This window comes from Montipora capricornis, chromosome 6 (genome assembly GCF_036669925.1).
Source record: "Montipora capricornis isolate CH-2021 chromosome 6, ASM3666992v2, whole genome shotgun sequence".
NCBI lineage: Eukaryota > Metazoa > Cnidaria > Anthozoa > Scleractinia > Acroporidae > Montipora > Montipora capricornis.
Window position 1 is genome coordinate 682949 of NC_090888.1, and position 12500 is coordinate 695448.

General features: G+C 40.2%; 1 protein-coding gene across 3 annotated transcripts in view; it reads left to right on the forward strand.

Moving 5' to 3' along the window:
• The window catches only part of LOC138051125 (ephrin type-A receptor 7-like), a 34667-nt gene that overhangs the window by 11882 nt on the left and 10285 nt on the right, over nucleotides 1-12500 (forward strand). For 2 of the 3 annotated variants that reach the window (XM_068897272.1, XM_068897274.1), the window contains exons 2-8: nucleotides 1223-1383; nucleotides 3089-3743; nucleotides 4711-4758; nucleotides 5418-5789; nucleotides 5989-6200; nucleotides 7112-7175; nucleotides 11186-11297. In XM_068897272.1, coding sequence (XP_068753373.1) covers nucleotides 1223-1383; nucleotides 3089-3743; nucleotides 4711-4758; nucleotides 5418-5789; nucleotides 5989-6200; nucleotides 7112-7175; nucleotides 11186-11297 — 1624 coding nt within the window. Of the gene's footprint in view, nucleotides 1-1222; nucleotides 1384-3088; nucleotides 3744-4710; nucleotides 4759-5417; nucleotides 5790-5988; nucleotides 6201-7111; nucleotides 7191-11185; nucleotides 11298-12500 lie in introns of those variants that run through there. The other variant, XM_068897275.1, reaches the window with a different exon arrangement.

A 12500-nucleotide genomic window follows, 5' to 3' on the forward strand; every position in this document is an offset into this window, starting at 1 on the left:
TGTGAATTAGAAGTTCATCTATATATGAGGGAAGATATCTGTTGACAAACATTGATGTGCCAACCACAGGAACAAAAGACCCTTTGTTTCAAAAGCCAGTGAGCCTCTGGTTGGCACATTAATTAACCCATTGACTCCCGGGGGTTCCCCATTGACAAGTAAAATCGTCTGGCGTTAGACTTAGTAAAATGCTAAGTCTGGCCGGTTTAGGGTTAGGATTAGGGTTAGGGTTAGCAAGCAAGAATTAGCTGCCTGCTTATAGCCAATCAAAATCGAGCTGGTGACACCAATGTATAATAATAGAACTTATTTGTTACTAACATTGAAAATAAAAGAAGTCGAAGATATCCTGAGGTCAAGCTTTCTGACGCTGACTTCGCAGACGATCTTGCCCTCCTAACCAACAAACTCGAGGAGGCATAGGATTTCGTGCTACGACTCGAAGAGATAGCGAGAAGCGTGGGCCTACATCTCAACGAAAGCAAGACGAAGTACGCAAGCGTCAACAACAAGGACATAACAATCCGAACTCTCATTAGGCAAGCACTTGAGAAAGTTGATGATTTCGCCTATCTTTGTTCTTGGTTAAGAGACTCAACCCATGATTTTTGTGTGAGGAAGGCAAAGGCTTGGAGTGCCTGTAACATGATGAAGAAGATTTGGTCGTCCAGAATAAAGAAGAAGCTGAAGATCCGTTTATTCAGAGCCACTGTCCATCCATACTCTTGTATGGCAGTGAGACATGGACAGTTAACACGACACTAGCGCGGAATATCGATGGTTGTTATTCCAGCATGCGGCGAATGTCACTGTTCATCAAGTGGACCGACGAGGTCTCAAATGGAGTATTGTTTTAAGACTTTGAGACCGGATCACAGAGGGTCAGAACGATGAGACTGCGGTTGGCGAGTCATATTGCCAGACACGATGACCTGATTGCCAACAAAACCATCTTTTGGGCTCCGGCCCATGGATGGTGACGTCTAGGGCAGACCGAGGTACACATTTGTTGACACGATACTAGCTGATACCGGAGTAGACCATGCCGATGAAGTTATCAGTAATGATCAGTTATATGAATGATAGACAATTGTGGTGACAAGGCATTGATTATCTACCTTAGGAGTCGCCCTAGTAGTAGTAGTTATACTTCAGTTTACACGATTAACCCTGTTAAGAGTTTAGCTCCTTCAGCTGATATTTGATTTTGATCATGTTGTAGGTCACGCAATGGTTATGGGTCGTTTTTGGACCGCTTTGATCTCCATCGTCATCTTTGCACATCTCGCATCATCAGAGCAAGTATACATTTTGGCAGCACCACCGTGGGCTCAGCAAGAATGGGATAACTTGATTAACGCTAAACTACTACAAATTCATTATGTGAGTATCATCTTAGGGGAGCAGGGATGGCGTAGTGGTGAAAGAACTCGCCTCCCACCAATGTGGCCTGGGTTCGATTCCCAGACTCGGCGTCATATCTGGGTTTAACAATTGGCTCATAGTGAGCATGCGTCTATCGAGTTATGGATGCACGCGGGAGGTTGCTAAGCACGAAAGAAGGGTAAGAGTCGCACGATGCGATAGCCGAGTACGACTCTAGCTTCTTGAGTGCTTAGCAATCTCCCAAGTGCATCCATAACTCGATAGACGCACAGCTAAAACCACGAACCAATTGTTTTATAACGTAGCAACAATAACTTGGGCGAAAAAACATGTTTTGTTTGAGATTGGCTACAAAGTTCTCACAACGCACGGTGAAGGAAAACAAACTATCCTATGGGCTGGTTAAAAACACGCCACAAGTAAGTTGAGCAAGTAAAGCGACAATCATTGACCGAGAACGATTCATCTGGTTTTTCTAAATATTGAAAACGAAGGATTCGCTTCTTCAGTTAAAGAAAACATTGGCAAAAGAAGTCAAAGCATTCGATAAAAATGTAGACAAACAAAGTCAACATGCCTAAGTGAGCAAAGGGTTTGGACTGTTGAGAATGATGCCCAGTTCACGTGCAGTTGCTGAAGACGGACTCCAGGAAACTTTTTTTTCTCACTGCACCAAGCTAAGTTCACAAAGGAAATCTGGCAATACTGTTTAATTTATAGGTAATGCGTGATTGATGTTTTTTATTTTGTTGATTTTGTAATTAATTCCTGTTTCGGCAGGTTGAACAACTGTAATAAAAAACAAAGTCTGCCTTTAAAAGTTGCCACTGACCGACTTGCAGCCTTTTTCGTTCTTGTTGAGCGCCTTTCATTAACATTTTGTGCATTTTTTGGGTGGAATGGTCCTGTTGTGCTTCGTTTTCGTTGCCCCCTGCTCTGGTTGACTTCCTCGTTAGCTAAAAAGTCTGCTGGGAGAAAAATTGGCTGGTCACTCCCTGGGTTCCTCCGTTTACTTCATTCACTGTCAACTACAAGGGAACTCGCAAAACTCGGCAAAACGTTGGATCTAAAATGAAACTGCACCTATCGGCTGAGCATATATTTAACAATTATCCTGAGAAATCGCGCGGAATATCGCCTGATACTTTGCAGACGAGTCCGTAGGCAGGGCTGGCTAAAATCAGGCGATATTTCGCAAGATTGAGCGGGATAATTGTTTTATTATTCAACACATTGATGACAAAGCGCAATTTTCTACGTTTATTAGAAGAAAAAAAGCTGAAAAAAATACCATTTTTCTCCGCGACACACGAAATTACGTATATCGCAGGATATCTGTTGGCTACGCACGACGAATATTGAGCGCTCGATGACCATATTTGGACATTGTCTCAATGTGTTGAATAACCCTAAAGAGAAATACACCGTAGTCCCTTAATAGGATTTGGATTGGACTAGCTCGCACGCTGTTATAAAGATATCTTCTTTGTGTATATCACTGGTCCCGATTCTCCATTTGTCAATATCTCAATGATGATATATATACAAAGGAATATTTGTCAATTATGTGGATCGAGAAGGTCAGGTGTTCTCCTATGAACCTTAAATCAAGGCTTCATTTTCACTAGTTGCTCCAATGACCTTGCAAACTGAAGAACAAATTTTAATTATGATTCGTTGTTGTTTTTCTTTATATATACAGTGGGATCACCCAAGCGTCATATCTGATGGAAATGTAAAAACATTAAAGGATAGATACTCCGTGTGCAATCATGATAACAGCGAGGAGCCAAACAACTGGTTACGAAGCGGTCTCATTCCAGTAAGAGAAAGTGGAAGACTGGATGTCACCATAGAGTATAAGTCACAACAGTGTCCGACGTTTAACTTTTGTAGAAATTCATTTTACGCTTATGTTTGGGAATCAAATGCAAGCCTAGACGCTAATCACATACCAAACCCTATCAGCAACTACACTTTATACCGAAAATTTGCTAATATCAGCCGTCAGTCTGACAACAGAGAAACTTCAACAATGCCTCTTCAGGTTACAAGTAAATATATTGTTCTTGGATTTCGTGATCGAGGTGGATGTAGAACATTGTACTCGGTCAAGGTCTCATATAAGGTTTGCACTGAAAAAGCCGCGCTTGCAGACAGTTTGGTATATCTCCCGAGAACATTTCCTCAACTAGCATCAATTACCGTGGAAGGGCGTTGCGCTGCAAACTCTGTGCAATCTCTGCCAGGTAGTTTGATTGTTCTGTGTGACAGCAATGGTGAGTGGAATACTAGTCAACTGGAAGGCAGATGTATCTGCAAGAAAGGCAAGGAAAACATTGGCGGAAAATGTGCAGGTTTGCTTCTATTGTTCTAAAGACAAATTCTCCTTAGTATTTTAAACACTTAGTAAACTGAGCGAAAAAGTGAACAACGACGACGTTTTAGCTTTATGCTGAACGCATAAGCAGGTGAGATATGTCGGTAAAAAAAGCATATAAAAGAACAATGAGCAACATAAATATGTTTCAAGTTAAACAATATGCTTGGCAGGAATAGACTCTGCTTGAGTATTCCAAGTTAGGTTTTAATTTCCAGATAAGAAGCAGTTTGAAAGCTAGACAATCGAATTTACTTTACACTTTCTCAGAACTTAGATTTGCTCTGAGCTCTTTCAAAAGGTTGCTATTACCATTAGAAACCACAATGCATGAAGTCATCTGTCTTCCTTTTGCCGAATTTTTTTTGCTCATCAATGCATTGTTGACGCGGGTGTCGGGTGATTCACCCATCAAAATGTAACCCCCTACACAATGATAAACAACGGATCAATTGCTGATTAACAATTGACGGCTTGGTTTTTTAAAATTTCGTTTTTTCCTTCACAAATACTGATTGTGTAGTTGCACGTATCTTATCTTATTGTTTAGTTGCTTCCGCACTGCATTGGTGGCCACCTGATCTTTAACGTCCAGTCTGGATATCATAGAGTATTGTTTAAACCATAACAACGAAGCAGTTCGCTCCTCTTTAGTTGGCAAAGCTCACCTGACCAGATCTTTGGAGTAATTTTTTGCCACCCTTTAATTTCCAGTGTTTAAAAAACACTTTGCTAAGATCTTTGGTAAAACCATTTCTAGAAAATGCCGCCGTTTAGCGAACCATCCAGGGTCATTTCATTTCAGAACTGTTTTTGTATTAGTACAGTGGTGCCAGATGCATGCTGCTGTTTTCATCGTTCAAACTGACCAATTACTGAAATTGAATGCATGCGACCACTTCTATGTCTGACATGTTATGGTTTTCGTCTTTTTCATCTGCTAGATTGTCCCCTTGGAACATTTAATGAAGGGAGGGGCTTAAACTGCACCGGTAAGCTGTTTATATTGTTTACAAACATCCTGTCTTGGTAATATTACCAACAACAGTCCTTCTGAGGACTACTCCGTTTATCCCGGAAGATGATCTTACTTCAACAAGTTTTGATCTTAGTTATGACGAGTTGAGTTCTCCTCAGCTTTGAACCAGGAGTTTGAGGACAAGTTCACAGCCATCAAAACCGCGCATGCACCGAAGCCGAGGGTTGCTGAAGAAAAAGATCATGCAAAAAATATCGAACACTATGGAAAGCGTTCAGGATTGGGTAATTTCGTTCACATAGGGTAAAACCTTGTCAACGTTTAAACAATGATAAAATTTAATTTTGAAGAACAACAAAAAGCAAAACGTTAAGTGAAAAAAAAAATTTTTAATGTACCATATTACCAGCAAACAAAAGAAAAACAAAGAATAGCTAATAGTTTGAATCCAGGAATATCTACACGACCCTCATCCTTACTTACTTTAAGCGACTTATTGAGCTGTTATTACTTTCTTTTTGTTCTGAGATGTTTTCCCCTTAAAGAAATAGCGTCCCCAACACGGTATTGCACCCGATAAAGCCTCAATTGTTCATCAAACAATTTTCTCCGCCTTAGAACCAGTACGATTAAGTTGTGTTTATTTATTCTCTTTTTTTTCACATCTATAAGTGATACCATCAGAGCCAAGAAATGCGTCCGTATCTTTCGTAAATGAAACCTCAGCTGTCGTAACATGGCTACCTCCCGCCACCACTGGCGCTCAATCAACCGTGTTTTATGACGTGGATTGTCGAAAGACCTGCGAAGATGCCGCTGGCAGCGGCTGCGGCGACCAAACTTGCAAAAGCGGCATCGGAGCCCAATTGTCAATGCAGGGGCAGAACACGACCAATTTCACCGCAACTAATCTGGCTTCCTTTGTAAACTACACGTGTAACATTAAAGCAGGAAACAGAGTCAGCAAAATAGCTGAAACAACAAGTCATACTATTAATATCAAGAAACCATTGACAGTGGTAACTCTAAGGACTAAAGGATCAAGTAAGTTAGTTTAGCAAATACAAGATTGAGGAAACATGTCTAGCCATACTCTTTCTTCGTTCCCTTTCTTTGTACAGTGCTTTAATTTTTGGTGTGAGCAAAATTCAGAATTTTCAAAAGGTTTTTAATTTCGTAATAATGGCTCAGTACTAACTACGGTACTAACTGATCATGATAACGTTTTCTTTGTTCCTAATAGTTCCTGGCACACCAGAAGATGTTAATGTTTATCTCGCTGAAGATGATTCTATAAACTTGTCATGGACTTTAAAATGTAAAAATGGCATAATTCAAAAGTATGTGGTGCAGTACTTCAGCGTAGATGATTCCTCTGACATTAAGACGTTGACTACAAAAGAAAATGAAGCACGCATTAAAAATCTAGTGGCGGGAAAAACCTTTGAATTTCAGGTAAACTTGTAATGTAAGAAGATTTGAGCAGTTTATTAGGTTTCTGCCTATTTTCGCAAATCGATAAAAATGGACAGACCGTCTGATGAGAACAAGAACTTGGTTTTGTTTAATGAGTTGATTACGGTCGAATTAACACTGACTATCGAGAAAAACTGAATGGCTGAGGTTTTGGGAGTTGACCGGCCTATTTTATTTACTGTGATGAAGGGCTAACGCTTGAAACGTCAGCAGTCCGACGGTATTCGACCTTTATCAAGTCGTCAAATAAAACACCTTTCAGGGTTTCTTTTATTACCGACGTAGCCCCACATTTTCTTTAGAAACTAACACCTTTACTCATCTGAAGAGTAATTTGTTTAAAGGTGGTGGTGTTTGGTTGAATTGATGCGGCCCTGCTATTTAGGTATTGACCTCGAGTGATCTTGAAAAGTTGCTTGCTATCGACTTTAATCGTGAAACTTCTCGTCACTTTACGAAAGAGTAAGATATATATATCATAATAATAGTTAATGATAACTACCCAGGAAGCTCACTACTCACTCGAAAGTGGTTTTCAGGGAGGTCCGTCATCCGATCGAATTGGAATTTAAAAATGTTGGTTTTTAAGAAGAGGAGAAAACCGGAGAACCCGGAGAAAAATCTCTCGGAGCAGAGTGAAGAAACAACAACAAACTTAACCCACATTTGGCCACAAATCTGGAATTGAACCCTGGCCACCTCGGTGGTAGGCGTGTGCGATCACTACTACTGTATCCCAGTTCCCATCAAAGATGGTGCTTTGGTGGAACGTTTGCTCGAGGTGAGAAGGGCCAATACACCAAAGAATTGCACGAGTACGAGTTCTTAGAATACATCACTTATTTCTCATTCCTACTTCATATATCTGTTTTATTTGTTTTCGTTTTCAGGTGCATGCTATGAATAAGTTTGGATCTGGGTCTCCTGGTGTTAAAACGTTTCATATTCCAGGAGGTTCGTTGAAAAAGGGTTTGTAATGCTGTATTTATACACGAATTTTATGAATTTTAATCGATAGATTAGATTAGATTTGATATCTTTTTTTTTTCAGGAAGCCTACACATAACAGTTGTTGCTGGCGTATTTTTCCTTCCCCTCCCCCTCCCCCCTTCCCCATTTTTCCACTTAACGTCTACTCCCTCAGCAAATATTTCTTCGCCCCAATCTTCCACAGTTTCCAAATCTTAGAAAAATGGTGGCCTAATACGAAAATGTGCCCTCGCGCGCCCAAAATACGCCTGAATAATTGTCTTGACCTCTACAAAGGGCACGGATGACAAAAACACTATGCTGCTTTATCGCTTATGCTTATGGCATGAGTGGGAAATAGACTTAAGTCTCGTTATAGCTAGATGTCATCATTGGTCACTAGAGAAACATGTGTGGAGGGTGCCATGCCCTTCCAGGAAGATCAGTTGTACTCGATCCTTAGGGAGACTGGACATTTTTTTTTTTTTTTAATTTTATAAAGTGTAGTCGCCCTTTGTTGAGAGAACATGATGAAAATCGCTGCTGAAAAAGTTGCTATCCAAAGAAATTTTTAATGAACTCTTCTCACAAGGGCGGGGAAAAAGTGCTTGATAACGAGTTGCTGGCCATGAAACAACTCGCGGTTGGTTTCTAAAAGAAATTTAACTTATCGGTCGATGTATGTATCGACCAAATTCTACAACACTCGAAAGAGGGTGATTATTCAAAACAGGTTTACCCAAAACAAAACGCACCCTTTGATTTACGTCGCCAGCAGCTCTGCGATGAGGGTGTTGCAAGTGCAGCAAGCCCCTAACCCACAGCTGTAATGGTGCGAAATTTCTCTCTGACGAAATGGGACCATTGTTATGACCTGCAGTAAAGATGCTCAGTCGTCTGTTTATCCTGGGCAAGTATAGATCGTTTTCACGTGACGTCATCATTTTCTAAAATCCAAAACTAAAGAGCCACGAAAGTTTTTATCCTCATCAGGCATAAGAGGCGGTAAATTTGTATCCATTTGCAATTTTAAAGATCAATAGCGTGCTTCGTTTAGAAACCAGAGCATTTTGAATTTCTGAGTTATAGCGGTGCGTGACACGAGGCGACGATCGAGTTTATTGAGAAATATATATTTATCTCATGGTTTTGAGCCTTTTTAGAATTTAAAGCATTAGGAAAAGTGCTTAAGTAAATAGCTGTCTGTTCAGTACAGATGATCACTCGCCTAGATAGCCAAAGTAAGTAACAGATGTTGACACTATTTTCCGGCCGCCATATTGGTGCACCACAGAACCAACATGGCGTTTTCATACTGGGCTCTGTAAATTTCTGCGAAACATTTCGACCAATATCTGAAGTTTGGGGAAACCCTAACCCTAACTCCCTGAGAAGACATGTGGTTCAGAAAAATACTAAACGCAGAACGATTGAAGAAAATAAAAGGAAATCGAGAAACGTTTGGCTTCAAGGCTGACATGTTGATCATTTACAGCTTCTTTTTCACCACAAGCTTAAGCTTGCACTCTGAGCTTCTGACAGCTTTCCAAGACCAATGTTTCTAAAGTTAATTCATTTGCAGCGGGGTTAGTATCTAGATGGGGTACGTCAAAATATGCGACTTGCGGTCCGGACCATACCACTAAAAATTCTATTTTAACGCTCAAAAATGCGAACTAAGCAAGGTACAGATTTTGTTTGCCTGCTTTATGCAAAACAAATATTGACGCAAAAGTAAATAAATATTAACATGAAGTTTTTAAGGACAGCAGAAGGAACTTTTAGGAAGTGTCGATCGAGAATAAAACAATTTGCCATCAGCGAAAGCATTGCGGGAGATTTTTGTTACGTTCAATCAGAGTCCATTTTTCTATCGTACTTTTGGTAGTACAAGTAAAATCGAAAGTGACATCGATTTTAGCGCCCGCCTGTGATCAAGTTTCCTTGTGTGTTTAATACTGACAACTCACGAAGCAAAGGATGCATCTGTGACAAAATAACGGCAAGACACCCCTTTTTTTTAGTTTGCTTTTTTTCTCTTTCAAGTGTTATAAAGTTCGACAAGATACATGTGTGAATTTAATACAAAGAACATAATCGTTGATTCTTCTAGTCCAAGTGTCAGTTAGAGTTAAGCTCCTCAGAATGGGGTTAGTACTTGGATGGGGGACCGCTGCGAAGTCTTCGTGACAGCGATAGCTAATTTGGTTTTTTAAACTTGATTTCATTTTTTATCTTGTTTGGCCGTTGAAAGCTATTTTCTTATTTTCTTTCTACGTCAAAACGGCGAACAAACTGGTTTCCAAGAAATATTGGAGTATTCGTTCTATGCAAAATACTTCTAATGGAGTATTCGTTCTATGCAAAATACTTCTAATGAAGTATTCGTTCTATGCAAAATAGTGTTCACAGCGGAACACACAAGTACGAGGCAAGATCTAGAAATAACGTAGAAAATTATCCTTACCTTTAAAGGTTTCTATTCTCAAAGAAAAAGCATCTGTCCACTTTATCGAACAGTTTAATAATGAATCAATCATGGCGGGCGGAAAGATTCCACTATAAATGTTTGCTTTCATCTAGGTGCCGGAAGTGTTTCACGTTGGCCGAGTGGTCTAACGCGCTCGCAAACAATCATGAAGGTTGGGAAAATATGAGAATTCTCCGCGAAGTAGGGAAGTTTGGACATACTGGAGGGAATAACTGTAAATTTACCCGATCGGATATTAATTCAATATCCATGGGCTATGCACATTTGTGACTACCAACAGAAAAAAGACATCAGGCCGGTTTTAAGTACAGTCAAATGGTCAGACTTGCAACGCATGTGCTGTCCATAATGCTTACCGAGAGTGAACGTGTCTCATTACGACCATAAACGATGAAATCGATCCTGCGCTAAATAGACTGGTTGCCTTGGCAACAGCACAGAAAATATCATTTTGTGCCTTCTTTGACGTAGATTACCTCTGCCAAGTTTGAACAACACGCATCCAATATTTTCGGAGAAAACTTGAATGTGTATATCTCGGAAACGAGGGAAGATATGCCAAAATAGAAAACACCATTCATCATTTTGAAAGATCTTTAAAATAAGCAAAAGACATTTTTTTTTTCATAGGCCCCTTTAAGCCCTCCAGAATCTTAAAGGTACTGATATCTCTCTCTTACTCTCAAACAATACGCTCTCATGACAAGAAAATCACCTTCCTCCCCGTACTGAAGTATTTAAATTTTCTTTTTGTCCTTGTGTCGTTCTTGAATGGAATAGTCTGCCCCTGGAGATAGTACACGTTGTAAGCTCACATCCTTTAGTGCTAAGGTTAATCCGCGGCGTAAGAGCTGAAGAGCTCATCTGCCGAACTTAACTGAATTACTATTACTTATCGTCCATTTGATTACTATATCCGTTGTAATATACAATAAGCTTTACCGATTAATAACAGAAAAAGAAACAGAATTAGCAATTCACGAGGACATTCACCCTGTTAGTTTTGATAAAGACGGCTGATAGTCATCGAAACTGTCAATAATCAATCAATCAGTTTATTCTCGTCAATGCGTGGGATGAGGACCCTACAAATCCGAGCCAAGGGTGTAGTCTGCCGCTGGAGCGAAAAAGTTGTACTTGCAGTAGAGCAGTGTAGAAGTCTTTCATTGATACCCGGGGCGGGTTTCTCAAAAGTCCCCACTATTAAAATGTTTTCAAGATAACAAAATCCAAACTGTTTGTGAAGTTTGAAGACTTCAAGACAGATGGGAAATTTAGCAAACGAAAAGGACCCGAAAACTTTCGGGACATTCGAGAAATGAGCCCCAGGACACCTTTGGCAATCTCGTGGGTCTGCAGCATGCTAATATTCTAAGTTAATGGTAATAATCAAGTGCGATTAGATAAGTATTGGATCCGGGGCATACTTATTGTAGTTTGATCGAATCTCTTGTCGTAGTTCCTTGAACAGTTTCAATGTTCTTAGTCTCTGTCTTCTTTCCAGGTGAAAGCCAATCAAGAACCTTTACAATTTACTTCGTCATGACCGTGCTCCTCGGTACAATCATCTTCTTGATTGTGGCTACATTAGCCGCTTTATACTTTTATCACCAAAGGTAATTAAAAGTTTAAAAATAGAGTAGTGGAAGTCAGGAGCTAACAGTCATACTAGTAAGATAATGGTTTGAAACTGACTATTTTTTGACGTCTCGTTCAAGACGTTTCGGCTGGTGCTTAAGCCTTCATCAGTTGAAATTAATATAAAGTTAGTACGCATGGTTCAAATAACAGCACGTCGAGCGCGCGCTGAGAAAAAAATCCGCTTGAAGTTTCTTGAAAACGTATCGCGATACTTTACACGCGTGCCAGAGACTTGTATACCTCTGGGATGGCGTGTGGTCATTTCCAGATTGCGGATCCTTTATTGAAAACCAGGCTTCCAAGAAAAGTCGCTCGTGATAGTTAGCCTCATGTGCAACAACTCTGACACTTCCAAAATCCATTTCGTGGTTGTTTTCGTGGACATGGCAGAGATCTTGGAGTCATGGTCGAACATAGAAACAGCCCGTTTGTGTTCTGTAATTCGAGTTTTTAGTGATCGTTCAGTTTGACCGTAGTATACAAAACTGCAGTTGGTGCAAATGATTTTGTACACTGTGCCAGATTTTGGCCGGTCAACCTTTTCCTGGGCTCTCGGTCGCGGGAACCAACTGTTCACAGTTCTCAATGGTTTAAAGGCGACTTTGATTTGTTAATTCGTCTCAGAACACTGAAAACATTGAAAACACAGAATTCCCGAAACGGTGTAATAAGGCACAAGAATACACCAGAGGTGAGTCATTTTTATTCATTTTATTGAATGAACGTTAAATTGAGCCTTTTTTATGCTTCATACTCTTCGTTATTTTATTTACCATACAAAGTCTTATAACACGTTTATATTCTCAACGGCTGCCTGTAGTGACGCGAGCTTGGGTTGCCTATGCTATCACGAGCGACTTTTCTTGGAAGCCTGGGGCCCGTTTCTCAAAAGTCCCGAAACTTTACGGAGCGTTTTCGGGTGTAACAATTCCCTTTGTATCTCAAGAACGGAGAGGATTTAATTCGTCAAACTTCACAGTTATTTTTCTTTTTGTTGCCTTGAAAACATGTTAAAAGATCGGCTTTCTGAAACAAGCGGTTGGCAATTTCACAAATGGCTTTTCGGGCCCGAATAGTTTTCGGGACTTTCGAGAAACGGGCCCCTGGTTTTCAATAAAGATCCGCAATCTGCGGCACGCGGGTAAGTCTCGCCATACGTTTTCAAGAAACTTCGAGCG